This window comes from Thalassophryne amazonica, chromosome 10 (genome assembly GCF_902500255.1).
Source record: "Thalassophryne amazonica chromosome 10, fThaAma1.1, whole genome shotgun sequence".
NCBI classification, from domain to species: domain Eukaryota; kingdom Metazoa; phylum Chordata; class Actinopteri; order Batrachoidiformes; family Batrachoididae; genus Thalassophryne; species Thalassophryne amazonica.
Genome location: NC_047112.1, coordinates 115,661,834 through 115,688,479, shown reverse-complemented (window position 1 = coordinate 115,688,479; position 26,646 = coordinate 115,661,834). Strand labels below are relative to the sequence as shown.

Below are 26,646 nucleotides of genomic sequence, written 5' to 3'. Positions count from 1 at the left end.
TTTATCCGGACATTCCAGTGTTAAAGGAGATTTTGTAATGAAAGATGTGCGGACGGATTGGCGCGTCGGCAGGTAGCCGGCACGGTGCGCCACCACAGGAAATACACCTCCGTGTTGATAACCATTTGTAAAAACCAGCCGGCTTTTGATGGCTTTCAGTAGAGTGAGTATCTGAGAAATTGTTTAACAGCTGGACATGTTCCAACTTGTCCTTAAGGCTTCCAACGGAAGTGACAAACTCTCGCATGCCCACGAGGGTTCAAGCTTGTCTGATGTAATCACACGTGATTCAAATCCATATAGTTTTTGAAAAAAATAAAAGGTCCAATACTTTTCTCACAGACCTCGTATTTACCACATCTGTACATGACTGACTTGATAATGCCCACCAACAATCTTTGTTACCGCACCAGGAAATACTCCAACCCCCAAGACAGATGTGTCTGTTGCTCCACTTGTAGATGGAATTGGTACATGTACAATCATTTCATCCACTTGTGGTTCAGAGGCCAGTGCGTGTTCGAACAAGGTAATCTTGCCACCATCTGCACAATGAGCTATGTGCATTTTCTGAATACCAGGGAAAGATTCAGTCTCCTTCCAACACACAACACCCCTAATCTTTTCATCAATTTCTGCCTTTGAGATATGAAAAACTGACATCCATTAGTCGACTCGCTGTTGAGGCAAAGTCCTCAGACGACTGCACTACAGTCCTGGGTACCTTCTTACTCATTACCTCCTGGCTGACAAGAGACTTTGCCCTGCCACCTACCCCATCGACCACCCCTTTCCCATGACTAGTGCCAAAATACTTCCAACAAAATTTGCATTTGTACTTGGCAGTGAAGATCTGAAGGAGCTTCATCATGAACTTGTTCTTAAATTCTGAGGATGGACCATCGGTCCAAATTATTTCCTCTTTCACATTTTCTGTTTCATTGTCAGGAATGAGGCAGTTCTCATACAGGTAGTCAACAAAGACTGCCACTGTAGCTTTTGTTTTTCTCCGTGTCTGAGCAGATGAGATCGGTTTTGCAACCATCTTTGGTCATGCATGCAGCTGTGAACAGGGTGACACTAGACCTACTCCAGAGGGCACTTTGTATCTCATCCTGATACTCACAGGAGTAATTCATGGCAAAGTCCATCTGGAGTAGTCTAGCATCAGAGTTTTGCTGGTCGAGGCGAAATTGCTCTGCCTGAATTCTTTTTATGTTTATATGACGGAGAGTTTCACCAAAAGTTTCTTTCACTATATCCAACAACTCTCCAGCACACCCCTCATTTGTTACACATCTCAACCGCTTCAAGTCTTTCCTTTCTCCCACTCTTGCCAAGTAACATGTGCTGCCAGTTCAAGAGTGGTGTTCAGTCTGACCCCAATGGCACAGTTGGGACACTCATTCTGCCAACACTTTGAATTCAGAGTGGGGTCACACAAAACAGAATCACAGAAAGTGGAAGAATCATACATTACTTTCAGACCCTGTAGCATGAGTATAAAATTCTCATGAATCCTACATCTACACTGGTCTGCTGGAGTCTCGTGTAAGAGCAAGACATTTTTAGGGTGCAGGGACCAGACTTTTGAAAGTCCAATTGCAAGTTCAGGACGCAGTTCTTTAAAGAAGGCATGGGCCTCTCGTACGTATAGTGTCAAGTAATATTTCCATATCTTTATTTTTTCACCATCTACCCTAATGACCATTTCATCCTTGATCCCTGCCATTGTGTACACAATGTTAGGATCAGTATAGAAGTTTTTCACAGCTTCACCAGTCCCACTGGGGAGGGCTTTTGTTCCTTGAATCTGCTTTGCCATCTTAGTTGGATACCAATCCTTTCAGCCACTCCGGCCATAACAGCAGCTTTTTTTCTTGGGGAATAGGACAACTGGCGAATGCCTTTGGATAAGGCTTTCCCAAGGAACCGGCGTCTCAGGGACGGCTTACGTACATCTTCACCTTTAGGTGTTTCAGGCATGTCAGCAGGAGTCTGCTGCATAGCCTTCTTTTTCCTGCGATACTCCCTCTTTCTCTCTCTCTCTTTTTCTAGCCTCTTGCTTTTCCTCTTCTGTTACATTTTGCTTCTTTGCAGCTCGATATTCTGCTATTCTTTTTCGTTCTCTTTCTTTATACTCTGGATCATCGCGACGTAGTCAATCTTTATACTTCTTACAACAGTGCAATTCTTGTCTTGGCTTTCTCTTGTGGTGACAATTCACCGGTTTTGTCAGAGACTTCTGGCTCCATAGTGCACAGAGTCTGAATGGGTGTATGGTTTTCTTCAGGGTGTATAAAGCCATATTTATTGGTAAAACAACTTGATAACGATTTTATCGTATACCTATAAATGATAAATGCATGCAGAACACAATGCGCGTGCTCTCCCTTCGCTCACTGCCTCCGGGGGAACGGATGCGGAACCCGCAAAGAATCCAAGTCATGGCCACGGAGCTCTGCGGCTGTGGTTACCGAGACCATGCACCAGCGCTGGGTATCAAAACAGCGAGTGTAGTCTCTGGACCTGTTGCTGCATGCAGCTCGGCACAGCAGACAGGGGGGCGGTGTGAGTGGCCCCCAATTTACGTTGCTATTTTGATTAATTTTTGATGATTTCTTCATTTACAGCAGGTTCTTTAGACAAACGTACTTGAATGATTATCAGCACGACGGCGAGCTTACAGGCTAACCTCCGCTAACACTAGAGGAAAGTTGCCAGTTATGGCATCTGAAACAAGGGAGAAAAAAAAGAAACAGCACCGTTCAGCTGAAGCATTAGTGGACGTACGAGTACGTGACACCGGTGAGAAATACACACGTGGAACAAGAGATGAAGCTCTTAACAGACAGAATATTTTACGTCCGCTAATGCTTCAGATGAATGGTGCTGTTTCTTTTTTTTCTCCTTTGTTTCAGAAGCCATAACTGCCGATTGTCCTCTAGTGTTAGCGGAGGTTAGCCTGTAAGCTCGCCGTCGTGCTAATAATCATTTGAGTACATTTGTTTAATGAAGCTGCTGTAAATGAAGAAATTCATCAAAATATCCGCATAAATTGCAAAGGTGTTTTACTTCTTTCATCATCCATCCACCTCAAGTTCCAAGCGCTGTTTTCTAAGCGAGACGGAAAGAATTGTACGTGACACCTGATTGGCTGATTATACTCGGGTGGTATGAAAAATATTACCCATCCGCGATTCTTTAGTGTTTTATCCAATCACGTTGGTGTATCATTTATAGGTATATGATAATAAATCATATCAATTCTCATGACTGTTTTTAAATTAAATCAGCTCGAAGGGCATTTTAGCCAAAAATGTGAAGATCAGAGACTTGCGTAAATGTGGTCAGAATGTTAATTTCCACCCCCCAGCACAGTGGTCCAGCTCGCACCCCCATTGCACTGCAGGAACCAATATTAAGAAAATTATTTTCTACTTCCAACCCCTATCATGCTTCATTCAAATCATGGAATCATGGAGACAAAGATTTATAACAAAGAGTTATTACAGCAATATGTCTATTTCAGCTTCTGCTGCTTTTAATTATATTAAAATCTTAACTTACCTCATTATAGATCATTTCATTTTATCCATACTTCTATTAGGCAGCTTTTTAAAATGAAATTTCCCGTGAAGCAGACACGCGTCTTTTTCCTCGCTCATCTTTGCAGGCTGCATTTGCCCCACCTTTCACCCCAGGAACGTAAACATCCACGCAGGATGACTATGGAGGACGTTGTGGTCAAACTTAGTCATTATTAAATTGCGGTATTTTTTTTAACGCTTTAAGATTTCCAGATTAATCACAGGCGTTAACGCGTTAATGTTTACAGGCCTAATTTCTTTCTTTTTTTCCACCAGCTGCATGATGTGTAGCCACATTGTGCAGTCGGTGGCACTGTGCTCCTGCGTGCACAAACCATCACACCAGCATCATGCGCGCCTGCCCACTGGTGCAACGTTTTGTGATGCGCACATACCAACTGCTTGGTGAGCTTGACAACAACCGTTGGTGTAAATATTAGAAATGGGAAGAAACACAAGATGACTGTCAATCTTACTCGGTCTGGGGCACCAAGCAAGATCTCTTTTCGTGGGCTAAGTATGATTCTGAGAAAGCCCAGAACGACACAGGAGGACCTGGTCAATGACCTTAAGAAAGCTGGGACCACAGTCAAAATTACATTAGTAACACACTACGCCCATCTATCCATCCATCCATTTTCCTCCGCTAGGTCTGGTTGCAGGGGCAGCAGCTCAAGCAGTGGCATCATGATTTAAATTCCTGCAGGGCACCAAGGTCCCCCTGCTGAAGCCAGCACAAGTCCAGGCCCATTGGAAGTTCATCAGTGACCATCTGGATGATCCAGAGGAGGCATGGGAGAAGGTCATGTGGTCAGACAAGACCAAAATAGAGTTTGCCGTGTTTGGAGGATAAGAACAACCCCAAGAACACGTCCCACCCATGAAGCATGAGGGTGGAAACAACATTTTTTGGGATGCTTTTCTGCAAAGGGGACAGGACGACTGCACCATACTGAAAGGAGGATGGATGGGGCCATTTATCGTGAGATTTTGGCGAACAACCTCCTTCCCTCAGTAAGACCATTAAAGATGGGTCGTGGCTGGGTCTTCCAGCATGACAATGACCTGAAACACACAGCCAGGGCAACTAAGGAGGGGCTCCGTAAGAAGCATTTCAAGGTCCTGGAGTGGCCTGGCCAGTCTCCAGACCTGAACTCAATAGAATATCTCTGGGGAGAGGTGAAACTCAAAACCTGAAAGATCTGGAGATGATCTGTATGGTGGGTGGACCAAAAATCCCTGCTGCAGTGTGCAAACCTGGCCAAGAACTACCAGAAACATCTGACCTCTGTAATGGCAGACAAATGTTTCTGTACCAATTGTTAAGCTCTGGGGGTCAAATACTTATTTTATGCAATAAAATGCTAATTAATTATCTAAAATCAATCAGATTTTCTGATTATATATATATATATATATATATATATATATATATATATATATATATATATATATATATATATATATATATATATAAAAATCGATTCTCTCACAGCTGTAGAGTACCTACGATAAAAATGACAGACCTCTCCAGTCGTAGGTGGGAAAACTTACAAAATCAACTGTGGATCAAATACTTATTTGCCTCACTTGTAAGATTGAAGTGTGTGTACCTACCTCAGTCTCAGCTGCTGCAGTTCCCCCAGGTCACCCAAAGCACTGGGGAGACTATTCAGGCGATTGTCATGGAGCTGCCAGAGGAGAACAAGCTGATCTCAACGAGCTTGAAAACATTCAGTTTTTATTAATATCCGATGTCAAAGCAGCAATATCATACTTTCAATCATTCATTAATTTTCTGCTTCTTAGCCAGGTCCAGGCCGCAGTGGCAGTAGACCAAGCAGGTCATCCCACATTTCCCCATCCTCACCCAAGCCCTCGAACTCTTCCAGGGGGACTCTGATGCATTTTCAAGCCATCTGGGAGACGTAATCCCTCCAGCATGTCTTGGGTCGTCCCCAGTGCCTTCTCCCAGTTGGATATACCTGGAAGACCTCCTTACGGAGACCACGGGGCATCCTCAACAGATGCCCAAACTACATCAGCTGCATCCTTTGAATGAAAAGAAGCAGTGGCTCAACTCAGAGTCCTTCTTGGATACTCACCCTGTTCCTGAGTGTAAACCCTGATACCTGAAGGAAGAATCTAACGTGAGAGAAGTTTTGCACCTTCTACACTGAAAGAATCATATACAGAGCATCCGGGAAGTATTCACAGTGCTTCACTTTTTCCATATTTTGTTATGTTACAACCTTATTCCAAGATGGAGTAAATTAATTTTTACCCTCACAATTCTACTCACAACACCCCATAATTACAATAATGACAGCAATTTTTTTTTAATAATTAAAAAAAAAAAAAAAAATCATGTACGAGGTTTATTAGAAAAGTATCTGACCTTATTTTTTTCAAAAACCATATGGATTTGAATCACATGATTGCGTCAGACAAGCTTGAACCCTCGTGCGCATGCGTGAGTTTTTCCACACCTGTCGGTTGCGTCATTCGCCTGTGAGCAGGCTTTGAGTGAGGAGTGGTCCAGCCCCCTCGTCGGATTTTCATTGCCAGGAAATGGCGGAATGATTTGGGCTTTTTTTCCCCCATCAGAATTTTTTCAGAAACTGTTCGAGACTGGCAGCTGGAAACCATTAGAAAAATTTATCTGGCTTTCCGTGAAAATGTTACAGGCTTGGTAGAGAATAAGGAGTGTTACTGTCGCTTTAAGGACAGCCCCCAGCGGCTGTGGGGCGCACCACGCTCCGAAGCCACCATCGACAGGCTGAACGACCATTTCATTTCTAAACGGATGGCTGTCTGGAGCCGTGACCATCATGTGCCATTTCTCTGGTTATCACAAGAGCTGGACATCAACCATTTTCCAGCAGATTTCACTTTTAACAAGAGATTTTGTCATGGAAAGCCGAGCGGAGGCTTCGCGCATCACGATGGATTCGCTACTGGAGCGAGACAAAACCACCTCCGTTTTGGTCTCACAGGACGGCTTTGAGATGGCGTTCAGACAGCTGTCGGTGGTTTTTCTATCGAGTGATTATCCGAGAAATTGTGGATGTGCCTGGACATGCCAGAACATGTCCCCTGAGGCTTCATCACGGCGTTGCTTTGTGCCATGCGGCACTGCCGCGACGCGCGGAATTCCTCCGCACGTCTGTCTCAATGTGCCAAAAAAGTGCTGATGTCCACGTCTTTTCACAATTCCTGTGCTAGTCAGATGACGTCCCGGATAAAACACAGCGTCCAGTTTGGAAATGAACGGCACATTCCACTGTTACAGGAGTTTTTGTCATGGAAAGAGGAGCAGAGGCTTCGCACGTCGCGGCAGTGCCGCATGGTGGTCACCTGCTTCAGCAGAGCTGAATGGACTGGAGTCCGGTGACCCGGAGTCCAGTCGCTACGTGTGTGGGCACTCATGCTCTCATGAGGACCGGCCGGCGTCTGAGCGCGCGGCACGGTGTGAAGCCACTCGGCCCACTGATGTCACTTCTACCACGTAAATTGCAGTTTATATGACAGACAAAAAGAGTGAAAATTAAATCAAACAAATAAGGGTGAAGGCGTGAACTCATTCTTGTGTATCTCGCTTCGCTGTGGACACACAGCGCCTGTCAGCTGACTGCCGACTGACTGACAGCTGGACGTGACTGTACAGGATGGGTATTGATAAGATTTTATCTATCGATGCCATTATCGATTCTGCTTATCGATCCAATTCCTAATCGATTCCCTTATCGATACCTCTTGTGAATTTTGTACTAAAAGTAGGCTTTACAGTTTTTCTATGTATTTCACTGAGTCTTAAAGTGGATATGACACTTAAAGACAACATAGTCTTATTACATGTAACAAAGGTTATTTAATTTGGTCAACCTTAACGTTTTAGGAAAGTGTACGCGGTTCTCCCGTTATATATAACATTTGAACGTCCCGCCACTGAAAAATGTGCACGCCCCGTGATCAGCTTCCCGCTGAGCACGAAGCCTAAAATACGTCACTACGTGTAGACCGGACCGGCTTGCGCGCCTGGCAGCCGTTGTTTACACTTTGCTTAGCGGCAGAAACTTTGATTAAATACAGCTCTCAGGGACTTGTTTGTCTATATGCCTGACCAGTGTGTCGCAGCATATTGCACAAACACAAGGGCGAAAGGTTTTAGCCTTTTCAAATCCAGGCTGACTGATCGAAAGCCACGGTGTTGTGTGATGCACGAAATGTCCGGCTGCCGCTCGCACACACGCATTTCCTCCCGACAGCAGACACTTTCCTCTACCGTCTCCATGTTCTCACCGCTCACAGGAACACATAAAATGTCAACCCCAAATATGTTCACAATAATCTTGAAATGGTCAAGGAACTTACGTAGTAAACACGGCGCCGGCACGTTTACTGTTGTTTTCGGCGATCTTTTTCGAAACTTTCGCCATTTATTTCCTATTCTTTCATGAAAATAACGTAACTAAACACAGATGAATGCAATGCCAGGCACTCGAGAACGACAAAAACCCGAAGGTAATGACGGTGGTCCGCAATAGCTACACTATCACGGCTCCGGAACAATAACAAAGGCGGTAAACAGACGCTCAAATCGAAAATGCTATACAGTAATTAGAGTGTTATAAACAGCAGCAACAAAAATCAAAGCCTCCCTTACCATTCCATATTCTGCAGCCTTTCAAAATCCATCGGAATTGGCACGTCTCTTGCTTCTGCTTCGGCTCCACCATAAACACTGTCAGCATTATTTTCGCTGCCAGAATGCTCCTGGTTTGAATGTTCGTCCGAAAAATACGGCTCCAATCTGTAGGATCTAATCACTGCTGCGACATCCTCAGGATCCGAGTCAGAAATAATCCACACTTGAAGAGGAGTCAGAAAAATTCTTGATCTCGTCACTGTCCATGCGTTCCTGTTGTCAATCTAACAGACAAAGACGGGACTCTACACGGTGTGACGTCACGGCATCACGTGACCGCTGATGGAACGCTGCCAGCACGCTTTCCAAGAAACACACTTTTGAGAAACTGTACAAACTTTATTTCTCAGTGATAATAATTAAAACCACTTTCAACTTACTATACTGTATGTATATTTTGCTATTTATAATCAGTTTTTCCCTAATTTTTGAAGTGTCATCTCCACTTTAAAGTAAATAAATATGAAATTAGTCACTGTATCCTTGATCTCTGGACATAAATAAAAATAAACAAAACAGTGTTTCGCTTTGAAGTTATTAATTCCGACTGGACTCTATCGTTCTAACTTGACTCGTCAGAGAGCCGCGCAGCATTTGGAGCTGTGTGAATAGAACGGAGTACGATTCTCGTTTCTTTCTCGCAACAAGACAGGAGTCCCAGTTACTAACTTTAATCTGCACAAAAGTGACTCATGATTGACACATTCAGGGATAAAAGTGGTGAAAAACAAAAAAAAAGCTGAAACCCAAAATTACCCCCCCAACACCACCCGCACGACAATGCTTAAATTCTAGAAGCTCTGAAATGCAATCTGGGACTATTCCAGACGATAAACTACAGTGAGTGCAGCATCCATTTAGTGAGAAAAAAAAAAAAAACTTTCCTTATTCAAATTCATTCCAGTAGTATTCTGCTCTTACTAGGATGCAGCAGTTTTCTAGTTTGGCAGATAGTTCTGGAGGAAATCACTGAAGAAAGTAACACATTGAAGATATGGTTTGACCGAAACAAACTGTCATTAAACTTAAATAAGACAGGGATGAAATGAGTGGAGGTGTAAGAGTCACTAGGTGTTCACAGGAAACACTTATTTCTGTATGTATTTATTTATGTTCATTGTTAGTTGCTTTTATATTTTCTGTTGTGTTCAGGTTCTTTTTGTCTCTTTCTCTAAAATTGTATATAATAATCATTAAATTATTAATATATAAACAAAAATAAATTTAAGAAATATTACAATTTGAAAACAAATGCACCTGAACGTGATGATGGCTGCAATTGCTTAATGCTAACTTTTAACATTGAAAATGCCATAGACATGCTAACGCGTTAGTGTCGCTCCCGTTTTTAAGTTATAAAATACATCTATCAACTGTTTCAGAAGACCATAACAGGTTGGTTTAACATAAAAAAGGTAAATAATAAACAAACACCCCCCAAAATAACGGCCACTCTGAAGGACTGATAACAGAATCGTTAAAGTAGACCTGCACTGAAATAAATGCAGTCAGATCTTTGGACCAAAAAATGACATATTTACACATAAGATCCTTCTGAATGTAGTAAAGTAAATCTGCAAGCCCAGATCTGTCATTCAACTGAGAAATCTTCATTTAAAAATGACAAATTTAAAGCTATAAGTTAGCCCTCCGCAAAACTGTCATCACATCCGGGACACTGCCGAGACGTCAGGGAGAAGACCCTATCCCAGCATGCATTGCGTGCGCCAACTGTAATTTGTGGATTTACGTCAGTTTGCATCTGCACCTTTTTATTGTCTTATACGGAAGGATCTACTTTTTTTAAAACTTCATATTGTCTTGCAGCACGTTTGGTGAGTACACATTTCTGTTATTTGTGCTTGAAAATTATTTTGGAGGTCTTTTTCATACGCCTGTTGGTTTGAGTGGTGTCGCATTGAAAATCTGTCTTTCACCTCCGGTGTTACCGTCGCGGGGTACGGAGGCGGGATCCGCAAAGAATCCAAGTCATTAAAAAGATATAAACCTCTCTCAGTGGCCACGGAGCTCTGCAGCTCTGATTACTGAGACGTGCGGCGCTGCGGAAAGTCTGTCCTTGCAGCAACAGGTGTCACCAGCCGCTCCGCATCAAAACAGCGAGCGTGTTCTCTGGACTTTTCCCAAGTTGGCTGCACCTCCATTCAGTAGCCCATGGGTTAAAGCAATAAATTTTCATCTGACAAATTTTTTCCTGGCAAAAATCAATGCCAGCAATTCCCTCAAATGTGGCGTAGTGGGAGCACACACTGTTTTTCCTCAAATACAATAAACACATTATACAGCATACAAATCTATTCTAAATAGCCTCTAAGGAGAGAGACAGACAAAGCATAAAAGAATGCAAAACCTGAACATAAAGGTACATAAAAGGGTGGTGGGGGTGGGGTGTAGTCTTGATTCTGGGGGGTCTGGGGGTGCTCCCCCAGAACATTTTTTTTTTAAAGACCAAGTCAAATTTTGTGTATTCTGGTGAATTTTAATGGGTATGAAGCCCTCTGAATCAAATAAAACTCACTTCAATCTGTGAAGTAAAAACACAGTATTGATTATGGGGGGGGGGGTCTGGGGGTTCTCCCCCATAATTTTTTTTTAAAAGAGCAAGTTAAATTTTGTATATTCTGGTGAATTTTAATGGGTATGAAGCCCTCTGAAACAAAGAAAACTCACTTCAAACTGTTAAGTAAAAACACAGTATTGATTATGGGGGGTCTGGGGGATCTCCCACAGAATTTTTTTTTTAAAAAGCAAGTCAAATTTTGTATATTCTGGTGAATTTTAATGAGTATGAAGCCCACTGAAACAAAGAAAATTCACTTCAATCTGTGCAGTAAAAACCAGAATTTTTTTAAAGGAGCAAGTCAAATTTTGTATATTCTGGTGAATTTTAATGTGTATGAAGCCCACTGAAACAAAGAAAAGTCACTTAAATCTGTGAAGTAAAAACACACTATTGATTATGGGGGTCTGGGGGTGCTCCCCCAGAATTTTTTTTAAAAGAGCAAGTCAAGTTTTGTATATTCTGGTGAATTTTAATGGGTATAAAGTCTTCTGAAACAAAGAAAACGCACTTCAAACTGTCAAGTTCTTTATCTTCTGTAGTATTTTGATCAGTTCTATTCCGGTAAATGCACCAAATGGATGCTGTGTCGCTGTACAGTCAATAAAATACAAAATTAGGGCCTAAAGCAACTGACAACATTGTTCTGCTGTGCACAAAGTAACACTGTCACCAGTTTTGAAAACACATGCGCACTGAGAAACTCAAAACTGGCTTATTCCCATTTAATCTGTAAAATGCTCTCACTCCTAAAACAAACTGGGGCTGCAACTAACGATTATTTTAGTAATCGATTAAGCATTTTCTTTGGTTGTTTGTTTTTTTTTGGGTTTCTTTTTTTTTTTTTACTTACATGTGAGTTTTGCCATTGTTTCTTTAAGTGAGTTATTATTAAAAGGACTTTATCACGCAACATCAACGTTTGGCCTTGTAATAAAGTTATATTCTCATCAAAAACATACCTTGAATAATGTTTTGTTTTATTCTGAGAGATTTCCATCAGGTTTCATCCAATTATGAGCATTTTTAGATGCCTACAGAAACTCTCTCAACCACTGACAACGTATTACAGCAAGAGTCCACAAAAGTATTTTAAAGGCCTGACTAAAGTGTAATATGTGATCTTTAATAAGTTATTTTCATGAAAAAGACACAAATGTGCAGTTTACTGCATTTTATTTTTTTGTGTAAAAACACAGCTTAGATGTGGTTTGACCGAAACAAATTGTCATTAAACTTAACCAGTTGTATATAATTCTCGTTTTACATTACATTTTATTTTACCTTATGTTTATATTAGTTGTGCATATACGCTGAATAATTTACCGTTAAATTTCACGATCTTTCATTTGGCTAAAAATTACTCGCACCACGGAAAGCACCTTTTTGGAATTGCACTCAAATCTCGTAATGGAAATTACAATGACAATAAAGGCGATTCTGATTCTGCTGATTATTATTATTATTAATATATAAATAAAATTATAATTCGTAATACATTTGACTCTTACAACAACAAACACTTAGCCATTATTTATTATACAGAAAACATGCACACAAACTGCTGAGATGCGAACAGCTTAATGCTAACTTTATCATTGAAAACGCCACAGACATGCTAACGCGTTAGCATCGGTCCCGTTTTTAAGTTATAAAATACATCTATCAACTGTTTTAGAAGACCATAACAGGTTGGTTTAATATAAAAAAGGTAAATATTACTCACACATATGCTCTTCAGGGTTTTAGCGGAGGAAAATTAAGATAAAGCGACAAACCATCGAAGCAGAGTCGGATCATTGCTTCATTGGTTCAAAGCAAAGCCACACCTCACTCTACTTGGGGAGTGTCTGCCAATGTTCCCACAAAGACAGAGAGGAGAAGGACCGTGGCTCATAGCAAGCAGTAAACAGAGCGGAGAGGAGTGAAAATTCACTCAGTCCCTTCCTCCGCAGTCCACGCTGACATTGCTCCCGTTTTGATTAACGCAGAATGGGATGTTGTTTTGACAGTGAGACTATCATATTTCGGCCCCAAAACACGCATGACACCACGTGCGCACACGTATGTGTGGTTACATTTTCCAAATAAAGGAAATCCGTCGCGGTAAAAAAGGAGAACTTTAACCCATGCAGTAGACAGGGACGTGGTGCCGGTTGCACAGCAGACACGGGGGCGAAGTGAGTGGCCCGCTTCAGCGTTTACTGAGCACGCAGACTCAGTAAGCGCGTCGGACGCAGAGAGCGAGGCGTCTGGGAAGAATGTTGCCCGCTGATCTGAGCATGCAGAGCTGTATCTCACATTCATTGCAGCTTACTTTTGGATGTTGAAACCAGGATGTGTATAATAGTAACATTACTAACAGATAAAATCAATTTCAATGCGGGATCGGACTGAAGGCGGGAGTGCTCCATCTTCTGCCGGACATCACTGCAATGACCGGGATGTACAAACAGTTTTTGCTGAATTTTCGCCAAATTTTAGTTGAACATTTGTCATTTGTAAATGAAGATTTCTCCGCTGAATTACAAATTTGGGCTTGCAGATTTACTTTACTGCATTCACAAGGGTCTTATAAATACATATCAGCTATTTCTTTCTGAGATCTGACCACATTTATTTCAATGCAGGTCTACTTTAAGCACAAAGCTTATTGATGTCGGTGGATCGAGTCATTTCTTAACGATACCCAAAAGGAAGCGGTTCTCGATACCCATCCCTACCGTACATGCAAGGTGTTAGATTACAACACAGACATCAGCGAGATGCAGGGCAAACACATAATAATACATACATGACATTAAAATCACAGAACAAAGCAACAGAGTGAACATTTTTTTCTGTGAGGTCTGCCGAGGTCCACGGACAGAGGTGGGTGTTTCCCCCTGCGACCTGCAGCTGTTCAAATATCTGTGCTCCCAAGTCATAGCTCAGGAACACCTGTAGTGGCTTGTAGGGTATGAAGTCACATAAATACAGGGTGAAGCGCAGATGTTGGCATCCTGTCCTCACGTGGAAATAAATTAAAACACATATTGCTTCAGCTGACCATCACATCAGTGTAGCGCAAAACTGCTGAATATCGTGCCATGTAGGAAATCACCCCACAGGATGCCCCCGTGAGGCATGTGACACTGCAGGATTTCCCCACATTGTAATAATTAAAACACATCTCACATTTGCAGCAGATTACTGCTGATGTGTTCACGACGCGAGTGCCGGCTCTTCATGACACGGGATCCGGCCGGCTTTTCGTGAGACGAACGCATCAGGTAATTCATGTAAAATCTGCAGGAGAGAACATTAATCCACGTCATGTCATTACTTCCTGGTTTCCATCTAGGCGGAGGCTAAATCCACTCTTTATAACAGGAATTAAGTATTATGAATTGTGGTGGGGGGTTTTTTCCCTGTTGCTGTGTGTGTGTGTGACTTTCCACGTGCTTGCACTGTGTTTGTGCACGCGAACACGAGTGTGTCTGAACATGTGTTCCTCCTGACAGCAGGTGGAATGTTTCATTGTTCCCCATTTCATTTTTGGTTCGCGGATTGTCTTCCAGTTTCTGCGTCTTTCGTGTTATGTGTGAAGGGGCCCTAAAATTCAAGCATTTTCAAGGATTTCAAGCACCCGTATGATCCCTGTTAGGAGCATAATTCAACTGTCAAATTGAGAGTCTCCCCCTCTGGCTCACCATTCTCAGAATGTCAATATCATGCTCCATCTTACCCCCACTCATGAAAAACACTTCCAGATACTTGAATTCCTCCAATACTAACTCTTCCCTCACAATGGGACAATCCACCCTCATCCAACACAGGATCGTGGTTTCTGATTTGGAAGTGCTGATCTTCAATCCAATTACTTCACACCTGGCCTCAACCCTGCCCAGTTAGTGTCAGAAATGACTGTATGATGAAGCCACCAGAATCACATCAGCAGCAAAAAAAAAAAAAAGTTGCAATTCTGAGGGCACCACATTGGACATTCTTCACTCCCTGACTATACCTTGAAGTCCTGTCTGTGAAAATATCAAACAGGACGGACTTACGGAAATATGGCGGGGGAGAAGGTTGTGTAGTGAGAGCTCTCTGCAGTCGGTGAACTAAAACCTCACAAATCTAAAAGAACTCGATAAAAATCTGACACAATAGTGATGAGAAAGAGTGGTACTTGAAAAGGACGTCTAAGAAACAAAGTAATGGAGAAAGAGCCTGACGTTCAAGACGAAGGTGAACACGAGGACAACATGGCGCAAGAAGCAGCACAAGAGCACAGGGAGGACTGGCAAATAGCATTAGCCAAGATTAGCGAAAATATAGATAAACTTCCAACAACTTCTTTGTTCTGTTTTATTTGCCCGGGACTGTATTCTTTATAGAAATTAACAAATTAATATGCACAACAATATAAGAATTCTTTCACTGAATGTGAATGGTCTAAATACTCCCATTAAGAGAGCAAAAATTATAACAAAATTGAAGAAGGAAAAAATACAATTTGCATTTCTCCAAGAAACTCATCTAGATAATCAGGAACACGAGAAAATTAAAAAATTAGGATTTAGGAATACATTTTACAGTTCTCATTCATCAGGCCGTAAGAGGGGTGTGGCGATACTTGTATCCAATTCAACAAAATTTATTTTAGATAAGGAGATAAAAGGGAAAGAGGGACGATATATAATAGTAAAAGGGAGGCTGGAAAATCAGGTAATTACATTAATAAACGTTTATGCCCCCCCTGAAAGCAATAAGCAATTTTTCAAATCACTGTTTAATGAAATAGCAGCAGAGGCAGAGGGAATACTAATTTGTGGGGGGGACTAATATAATCTTAAACCATAAATTAGATACAACAAGTACATGGAAAAACAAATTACATTTAACGAAATATTTAAAGTTATCAATAGAGGAAATGGAAATGATAGATATATGGAGAATCCTTAACCCACTAAAAAGAGATTATACACATTACTCTGCAAGCCATGATGTATATTCAAGGATAGTGTTGGGAAAGTGTAGGAACACGGACCCACAACAGGGGGCGCAAATGAACGGACAATAGAGTAAGTCAAAATAACAAAGCTTTACTGTTGTGAATGTGCACAACGAATACAACCAATCACAGCAATGGACAACAGTCAATTCATAAAAGTGTCGTGTGGGCAGGCTCGAAGATAGGAGACGCCTCTCCAAGGTAAGACCGGAACCACACGGCTTCCTCCGCCACAGGACCCCGGGAATACTGGAGCCGCCAAGTCCCGAACTCCCAGGTGGCCACTGCCTCCGCGTGTCGGACCTGGTACTGCTGACGAGGAACAAAGGACAGTTAGATGGGGGCGCGTTTGCACCCAGGACTCCGAACAGCAGGGAAGTTACCTCCACCTCTCGTTGGAACAGTAATCCACAAACTAGCACAATCCAAAAAGATACACTCCGTAGCTTCGATACGTTACCTCTCTGGTAGAAACGATATCTCGGCAATGAGGTGGAGGTGCCGTCCTGCTGATATACCCCACAGATGATTGCCGTCAGCTGTCTCAGGTGATGGGTGACAGCTGTCACCGTAGCTGCTCACGTGAGGCGGCGGCGCCCTCTGGTGCCTGGAGCCCGCACTCCAGGCAGGGCGCCCTCTGGTGGTGGTGGGCCAGCAGTACCTCCTCTTCAGCGGCCCACACAACTGGACCCCCCCTCAACGGGCGCCTCCTGGCGCCCGACCGGGCTTGTCCGGGTGGCGGCGGTAGAAGTCGGCCAGGAGGGCCGGGTCCAGGATGAAGCTCTTCTTCACCCAGGAGCGTTCTTCGGGACCGTACCCCTCCCAGTCCACCAGATATTGAAAGCCCCGGCCCATCCGTCGGACGTCCAACAACCGGCGCACTGTCCAAGCCGGCTCGCCATCGATGATCCGGGCAGGAGGTGGTGCCGGACCGGGTGTACAGAGGGGCAAGGTGTGATGGGGCTTGAGCTTTGACACATGAAATACTGGATGGATCCGCAGTGAGGCTGGAAGCCGAAGCCTCACTGCGGCGGGATTGATGACCTTGAGAATTTTAAACGGTCCTATGTATCTGTCCTGCAGTTTTGGGGAGGCCACTTGTAGCGGGATGTCCTTTGTGGACAACCACACTTCCTGCCCGGGGCGATACGTAGGGGCCGGGGTCCGCCGCCGGTCTGCATGGGTCTTCGCCCTCATCCGGGCCTTCAACAAAGCAGAACGGGCGGCACGCCACACCCGACGGCACTTCCGCAGGTGGGCCTGGACCGAGGGCACACCGACCTCTCCCTCAACCACCGGGAACAATGGGGGCTGATACCCCAAACACACCTCAAAGGGGGAGAGGCCGGTGGCTGATGACACTTGACTGTTGTGGGCGTACTCGATCCAGGCCAGATGAGTACTCCAGGCCGCCGGGTGCGCGGCTGTCACACAACGCAGTGTTTGCTCCATTTCTTGATTGGCCCGCTCTGCTTGCCCGTTGGTCTGGGGGTGATACCCGGACGACAGACTGACCGTGGCCCCCAGTTCCCGGCAAAAGCTCCTCCAGACATGCGAGGAGAACTGGGGACCGCGATCGGAGACGATGTCTGATGGTATCCCATGCAGGCGGACGACATGGTGGACCAGGAGGTCCGCTGTCTCCTGGGCCGTTGGGAGCTTCGGTCCACTATCGTGAGGATCACGGTGTTTCCCTGGGACGGCGGGAGGCCCGTGACAAAATCCAGGCCGATGTGGGACCAGGGGCGATGAGGCACGGGCAGCGGCTGTAGCAGTCCCGGAGCAGGTGGTACAGGCCTGGATATAGTCCCGGACGTCGGCCTCCAGGGACGCCCACCAGAAGCGCTGCCGGACAACTGCCACAGTTCTTCGCACCCCTGGATGACAGGAGAGTTTAGAGCCGTGACAGAAGTCCAGGACTGCAGCCCTTGCCTCTGGTGGGACGTAAAGTCTGTTCTTTGGTCCAGTCCCGGGGTCCGGGCTTCGTGCCAGGGCCTCCCGGACAGTTCTCTCTACGTCCCAGGTGAAGGTGGCCACGATAGTGGACTCCGGGATGATGGGTTCCGGTGGATCCGACAACTCCGCTTTGACCTCGTCTTCGTGTACCCGGGACAAGGCATCCGATTTCTGGTTCTTGGTCCCGGGCCGGTAGGTGATGCGGAAGTCAAAACGGCCGAAGAACAGTGACCAGCGGGCTTGCCTGGGATTCAGCCGTTTGGCGGTCCTGATATACTCCAGGTTCCGGTGGTCAGTGAAAACCGTGAATGGCACGGACGTTCCCTCCAACAGGTGTCTCCACTCTTCAAGAGCCTCTTTCACCGCAAGGAGTTCTCGGTTGCCGACGTCATAGTTCCGTTCAGCCGGGGTCAACCTGCGGGAAAAATAGGCACACGGATGAAGGACCTTATCGGTCTTCCCACTCTGGGACAGCACAGCTCCTATCCCTGAGTCCGAGGCGTCCACTTCAACCACTAACTGGCGACTAGGATCGGGCTGCACCAGAACGGGTGCAGACGAGAAGCGCCGTTTCAACTCCTTGAACGCGGCCTCGCAACGATCCGACCAGGTGAAGGGGACTTTTGGTGAGGTCAGGGCTGTCAGGGGGCTAACAACCTGACTGTAGCCCTTAATGAACCTCCTGTAGAAATTCGCAAAGCCGAGGAACTGTTGCAGCTTCCTACGGCTTGTGGGTTGGGGCCAGTCTCTCACCGCTGCAACCTTGGCCGGATCAGGTGCGACGTAGTTGGGGGAGATGATGAACCCCAGGAAGGACAAAGAGGTGCAGTGAAACTCACACTTCTCGCCCTTAACAAACAGCCGGTTCTCCAATAACCGCTGCAGGACCTGACGTACATGCCGGACATGAGTCTCAGGATCCGGAGAAAAGATGAGTATATCGTCTAGATATACGAAGACGAACCGGTGCAGGAAGTCCCGCAATACGTCGTTAACCAAGGCTTGGAACGTCGCGGGGGCGTTTGTGAGGCCGAACGGCATGACCAGGTACTCAAAGTGACCTAAGGGGGTGTTGAATGCCGTCTTCCACTCGTCTCCCTTCCGGATCCGAACCAGATGATACGCGTTTCTAAGATCAAGCTTGGTAAAAATCTTGGCTCCATGCAGGGGCGTGAACACCGAATCCAACAGGGGTAACGGGTATCGGTTGCGAACCGTGATTTCGTTCAGCCCCCTATAATCGATGCATGGACGAAGTCCGCCATCTTTTTTACCCACGAAAAAGAAACCTGCGCCCATCGGGGAGGTGGAATTTCGGATCAACCCCGCAGCTAACGAGTCCTGGATGTAGGTCTCCATTGATTCGCGCTCAGGCCGTGAGAGGTTGTACAGTCTACTGGACGGGAACCCACTGCCTGGAACCAAATCGATGGCACAATCATACGGACGGTGGGGGGGGGGGGGGGAGTGTGAGCGCCAGATCCTTGCTGAACACGTCGACAAGGTCGTGGTACTCCACCGGCACCGTCCCCAGATTGGGCGGGACTCTGACCTCCTCCTTAGCTTGGGAGCCGGGAGGAACCGAGGAACCTAGACACACCCGATGGCAGGTCTCGCTCCACTGAACCACTACCCCGGACGGCCAATCAATCCGGGGATTGTGCTTCAACATCCAGGGAAAGCCTAAAACCACACGGGAAGTGGCCTGAGTCACAAAAAACTCGATCACCTCCCGGTGGTTTCCTGACACCACCAGCGTTACAGGTGGTGTCTTATGTGTGATCGGAGGGAGCAGGGAGCCATCTAGCGCTCGAACCTGCACAGGCGAGGTAAGCGCCACCAGAGGGAGCCCTATCTCCCTGGCCCATATGCAGTCCAACAGATTCCCCTCAGAGCCCGTGTCCACCAGTGCTGGGGCCTTCAGGGTTAAATCCTCATACAGGATCGTGACTGGGAGTCGTGTAGCAATGTGGGTGTGTCCCACGTGAATGTCTCGGCCCACCCCTAGCCCAGTCTCTAGGGGCGGGCGTTGGTGTTGTAACCGCTCGGGGCAGTCTCTCACATGGTGCTCTAGTGCACCAGCGCAGGGGCCGTGGAGCGTGGGGAAGGCGGAGCGCGGTCGGAACCGGAAGGGAGAGGGACGGCGCGTGCCCGGCCACGCCCTTCGTCTCGTTCCCGCCGACGTTCTTCTAACCGGTTGTCCAACCGTATGACAAGATCGATAAGCCCGTCTAAATCCCGCGGTTCGTCCTTAGCCACCACGTGCTCCTTGAGAACCAAAGACAGTCCGTTTACAAAGGCGGCGCGGAGGGCAGCGTTATTCCAGCCGGATCTCGCAGCCGTGATGCGGAAGTCGACTGCATAAACAGCTGCGCTCCGGCGCCCCTGTCTCATTGACAGTAGCACGGTTGAAGCGGTTTCTCCTCTATTAGGGTGATCGAACACGGTTCTGAGACCCCTCACAAACCCATCATATGTCAGAAGGAGCCGTGAATTCTGCTCCCAGAGCGCTGTAGCCCAAGCGCGTGCCTCACTGCGAAGCAGGTTTATGACATAAGCTACTTTACTAGCATCGGTCGCATACATAACGGGACGCTGTGCGAAGACGAGCGAACACTGCATCAGAAAATCCGCGCACGTCTCCACACAGCCTCCGTACGGCTCTGGAGGGCTTATGTATGCTTCCGGGAAAGGAGGGAGAGGTCGTTGAACAACCAGTGGAACGTCAACGTTACGCACAGGATCTACGGGAGGGAGAGCCGCAGCGGCGCCCGGAGGGCGCGCTTCCACCTGCGCGGCGAGAGCCTCCACCCTGCGGTTCAGGAGGACGTTCTGCTCGGTCATGAAATCCAACCGAGTCGTGAAAGCGGTGAGGATCCGGTGCAACTCACCGATTACCCCTCCCGCGGACGCCTGCGCGTCCTGTTCTTCCATTGGCCGTTCAACAGCCGGTTGACGCCCCTCGGGATCCATGACGCTGGCCGAGATATCCTGTTGGGAAAGTGTAGGAACACGGACCCACAACAGGGGGCGCAAATGAACGGACAATGGAGTAAGTCAAAATAACAAAGCTTTACTGTTGTGAATGTGCACAACGAATACAACCAATCACAGCAATGGACAACAGTCAATTCACAAAAGTGTCGTGTGGGCAGGCTCGAAGATAGGAGACGCCTCTCCAAGGTAAGACCGGAACCACACGGCTTCCTCCGCCACAGGACCCCGGGAATACTGGAGCCGCCAAGTCCCGAACTCCCAGGTGGCCACTGCCTCCGCGTGTCGGACCTCGTACTGCTGGCGAGGAACAAAGGACAGTTAGATGGGGGCGCGTTTGCACCCAGGACTCCGAACAGCAGGGAAGTTACCTCCACCTCTCGTTGGAACAGTAATCCACAAACTAGCACAATCCAAAAAGATACACTCCGTAGCTTCGATACGTTACCTCTCTGGTAGAAACGATATCTCGGCAATGAGGTGGAGGTGCCGTCCTGCTGATATACCCCACAGATGATTGCCGTCAGCTGTCTCAGGTGATGGGTGACAGCTGTCACCGTAGCTGCTCACGTGAGGCGGCGGCGCCCTCTGGTGCCTGGAGCCCGCACTCCAGGCAGGGCGCCCTCTGGTGGTGGTGGGCCAGCAGTACCTCCTCTTCAGCGGCCCACACAACAGATAGACTATTTTCTGATTAACAAACTAGATGTATATAGAGTGACAGAATGCAAAATTGAATGTGCCGATATATCAGATCACAATGCCCTATACATACAAATTAATATTAATAGTTTCAAAAGACAGACGTTATGGCGACTAAATGTGGGAATTGTTAACGTCGAAAAAGTAGTAGGAGAAACAAAAAAAGAAATGAATCAATACATTGAACAGAACAATAATGGAGAGGTAGAACCAATAGTAGTGTGGGATGCGATGAAGGCGGTGCTTCGAGGAACATTAATCTACAAAACATCATGGTTAAAAAAGAAGAAAATGCAGACGTATGAAAACTGTTCAGTAAGACTAAAGGAACTCGAACAACAGTTTCTGAAAAATAAGGAAAAAGAAATCTACTTGCAGATCCAAGAAACTAAAAAGCTAATAAATAATATTTTAATTGAGGACATGGAAAAAACCATGTGTTTTATAAACAAAGTTACTACGAATCAGGACCCAGAGCCATAAAACTGTTAGCCATGCGAATAAAAAAAAAGGCAAACATTAAACACAATAGATAAGATTAAAGAATCAGAAAATGGGAAGTTAACTTACAACCCAGAAAATATAAAAAGTTTTTGTAGATTTCTATAGACAGCTTTACTCACAACCCCCTACTGCGAATGAGGATGATATCAGACAATTTTTACAACTAGATTTACCAACAATCGGACTGTACCAAAATAATATATTGACAGCTGATATCACAAGAGAGGAGATTAAAAAAGCTATAAAAGCACTAAAAAAATAATAAGTCACCTGGAAGCGATGGCTTTCCAGTGGAATGGTACAAGATCTTTAACGAGGAACTTATGCCTATTCTCCACAGCGCTCTGAATTGGACCCTCAAGAAAAACAAAATGCCGGCTTCATGGTCAGAAGCAATCATCTCGGTTATTCCTAAACCAGGTAAAGATAAGGAGTACTGCACAAATTACAGACCTATCTCAGTACTCAACAAAGATTATAAAATTTTTACATCCATCATCTCTAAAAGGTTTAATGTATTCCTAACAGAAATAATAGACGAAGATCAAACAGGATTTATACACGGGAGACAAACGCATGACAACATTAGGAGAACTCTTCACATAACTGAACGGGCACAAAGGGAGAATAAAAATTTAGTTATTATGAGCATAGATGCTGAAAAGGCATTTGACCGTGTTAATTGGGAATTTTTATATTTGACACTAGAGAGAATGGGTTTCAATAACAAATCAATAAATATTATTAAAACAATATACAAAGACCCCACAGCCAGAATAAAAAAATGGTTATCTTACTGAACAGTTTACTCTTCATAGGTCTACTCGACAAGGGTGTTGCCTCTCACCTAGCCTCTTCGCAATTTTTATAGAACCATTGGCACAAGCAATACAACAAAATCAAGACATTAAAGGAGCGACAATAAATGGAGAGGAACATAAAATTGGACTTTTTGCAGATGATATTATAGCCTTCCTTGAGCACCCAGATACATCACTTCCCAAGTTGATAGAGATGATGGAAAGATATGGTTATTTATCTGGATACAAGATTAATACAAATACTTAAATTCAACTACACTCCTTCTGAACACATAAAAAATAAATATAAACTCAATTGAAAACTTAAAGCTATCAAATACTTAGGGGTAGAAGTAACACAGAACTTTAGGGAACTTAACAAAAACTATACTAAAGTGCAAGAGGAAATACAGAAAGACATAAAAAAGATGGAATACATTACCTTTAGATTTTAGCTCACAAACTGAGATTGTAAAAATGAATATCTTGCCAAGATTTTTATTCCTATTCCAAGCATTACCAGTAGAGGTCACTACATTGCAATTTATAACATGGGACAGGCTTATCTCCAGATTCATCTGGGGGGGTAAAAGACCTAGGGTTGAATATAAAACTCTCCAGCTGCACAAAGAAAAAGGGGGGATGTCATTACCAAAATTAAGAGAATATTACTATGCTTCACAAATAAAATATCTATATTATTGGTGCAAAACAGACTACTGTGGAAAATGGAAAGATATTGAAACAAAAATATTAAAACAACCCATCCAAAGTATCACTGGAGATAGAGGAATGTTTGAGAATAATAAAATTTATGTAGATTCTATAACCAAACATACACTCTTTACATGGTTTAAAATAATCAAACAACACAAACATCAGAAAAGTGCATCAAAACTTAAATGGATAGCATATGATGTAAACTTTAAACCTGCTTTATATGACAAGAATTATAAACAATGGACATTTAGAGGGATAATAGCATGGTGTGTTTTAGAGAAGGATGGGCAGCTGGACAGTTTTCAACATCTAATGCAGAGATTTGAACTGGAGAAACAAGACTTTTTTTCGTTATCTTCAAATGAGAAATTTCCATAAAACTGAAATACAGGCGGCCTCCTCCATGGAAGAGAGTGAGCTAGTTGAAATTATGACAAAAGCATATGGGGATACTAATCTGAAAATAACATCATTATATAAAGCCTTAACAAACAGACAAAAATACAACTAACAAAGTGAAATGTAATTGGGAAAAAGAGTTAGATAAAAATTGGGAACACAGAATGGCAAAAAATGTGGAAGGTCCACCACACAACAACTAGCTCTCAGACAGGGAGGGAGTTTGCTTGGAAAAACCTCATTAGGTTCTTCATCACTCCAAGAATCAAAAGCAAACAGTTAAAAAAACATCAAAAATGCTGGAGAGGGTGTGGAGATATTGATGAAGACCATTTACATATTTTTTGGAAATGTACAAAAATTTGTAAATTTTGGGAAGATGTTTGGGATGTTTTGACCTCTGTGTTGGGAAATAAGGTACCACTGGAACCTGAATTTTTTTATTTATGTAATTCTTCTGAAGGAATTATACACGAGAGTGACAAATACTTAATCAAAACGATGCTGATAGCTGCAAAGAAGGCAATAACAAGGAACTGGGGAACAATAGACATACCAACAAAGGACCAATGGATCTCGATAGTGGAAGACATATATGGAAAAGCTGACATACAGACGGAGACTACAGGAAGCTCAAATAGACAAAAAAAATGGGAAAAATGGCTTAAGTATTCAGGAAACTGATTGACAAGACGCCGCCCGGGCAAATGTGTTTATGTTCATGTTCATCTGAGTGTTGTATTTTGTTTTGTATTGTATATGAAAAATAAATAAAATCATGAGTGGAAAAAAAAAAGAAAATAAACAGGGCTGGTGACAAGGGGCAGTGTGGTCGGAGTCCAACCACCACTGACAACAGGTCCGCTGTAATGTAGAGAACAAGGACACAGCCCCTATTGTAGCTGTACAGACACTGCAGATCGCGCATTGCAGTACATCAAGTATCTTATACTCCTGCAACACAACCCAGTCATTGACAAGGGACCCAGTTGTATGCCGTTTCTGACGGGGACTAGAAGGAGAGAGCATATTTCACCCATATTGGCCTCTCTTCATTGGCTTCCTGTTAATTCTAGAATACAATTTAAAATTCTTCTTCTTACTTATAAGGTTTTGAATAATCAGGTCCCATCTTATCTTAGGGACCTCATAGTACCATATCACCCCAATAGAGCGCTTCACTCTCAGACTGCAGGCTTACTTGTAGTTCCTAGGGTTTTTAAGAGTAGAATGGGAGGCAGAGCCTTCAGCTTTCAGGCTCCTCTCCTGTGGAACCAGCTCCCAATTCAGATCAGGGAGACAGACACCCTCTCTACTTTTAAGATTAGGCTTAAAACTTTCCTTTTTGCTAAAGCTTATAGTTAGGGCTGGATCAGGTGACCCTGAACCATCCCTTAGTTATGCTGCTATAGACTTAGACTGCTGGGGGGTTCCCATGATGCACTAAGTGTTTCTTTCTGTTTTTGCTCTGTATGCACCACTCTGCATTTAATCATTAGTGATTGATCTCTGCTCTCTTCCACAGCATGTCTTTTTCCTGATTCTGTCCCCTCAGCCCCAACCAGTCCCAGCAGAAGACTGCCCCTCCCTGAGGCTGGTTCTGCTGGAGGTTTCTTCCTGTTAAAAGGGAGTTTTTCCCTTCCCACTGTCGCCAAGTGCTTGCTCACAGGGGGTCATTTTGACCGTTGGGGTTTTTCTGTAATTATTGTATGGCTTTTGCCTTACAATATAAAGCACCTTGGGGCAACTGTTTATTGTGATTTGGCGCTATATAAATAAAATTGATTTAATTTAGATTAAGCCTAAATTAACTGAATAGATTTCTTTGTGGTAAGAACACAGAATTTCTACAAGAATTCTAAAATGACACCACAACACTTCCAAAAATACAAAGCTGAACACACAAACTATGCAGGATACAGGTTACTTACATCCAGCACAGTAAGAGCACAGAGCAGTCCAATATCATCAGACAATGCTGTAAGCTGATTGGATGCAAGCAGCAATTTTGCCAGGTCGGTCTGTTCCCACCAACGATCAGTTGTTCCAAATGACACATTGTGCTTGGCTTCTTCTGATGTGTCAATGTTGAGGCGATAGACACTCTGAGGAACTGAAACAGATTTTTATGGTTAGGTTTTTCTGTTGCGTTGAAACGTTTTAGATATGGGCTATAATACTGATCTTAATGGTAAAAATGGTATTTAAAAAGACATCAGTGAGTACATTATCAGCTGAGCAGCTCAGAAAAGATTACACCTTCATAATAAATCAGTTGCCATTGTTACTGTTGCTCGGTTACAGACCAGTCAGTGTTTGGACAGGCAGACACACACACACACTAACTTTTTGTTTATTGTTTGTTTATCGATTATTTAAGGGACAATGTACAGCATCATTAAACTCAATGAGACAAAGATGAGTTGCACCAGATTACAGCTAAATAGGTAATTTCCCTCCAGAGTCCCTGGGTACATCAAATAATTTAACAATGAAATTCCACAATATTCTAAAATTCCTCTGAAAAGAAAACAACCCAGTGAGCAGAAGACAAAATTTCAATGTTGATTTTTGGTTGAATACTGGGTGTTAGCCACCTGAACGTCTTTTCACCCACTTTAAACCAGCGAAAATGCGACTCCATGCGCCTCTGCGGATAATTGCGGACGTGTGCGGGTGTCGGCCGTTTGCATGTTTCACGC

The 26,646-nt window shown here is 44.4% G+C and overlaps 1 protein-coding gene across 4 annotated transcripts in view; it reads right to left on the bottom strand.

The window, feature by feature from the left end:
• Positions 1–26,646, bottom strand: part of lrrc40 (leucine rich repeat containing 40) — a 216,936-nt gene that overhangs the window by 177,829 nt on the left and 12,461 nt on the right. For all 4 annotated transcript variants that reach the window (XM_034180743.1, XM_034180742.1, XM_034180741.1 and 1 more), the window contains exons 2-3: positions 25,876–26,057; positions 5,208–5,281 (exon numbers count right to left, since the gene is read on the bottom strand). In XM_034180743.1, the coding sequence (XP_034036634.1) occupies positions 5,208–5,281; positions 25,876–26,057 (256 nt within the window). The remainder of the gene's footprint in view (positions 1–5,207; positions 5,282–25,875; positions 26,058–26,646) is intronic.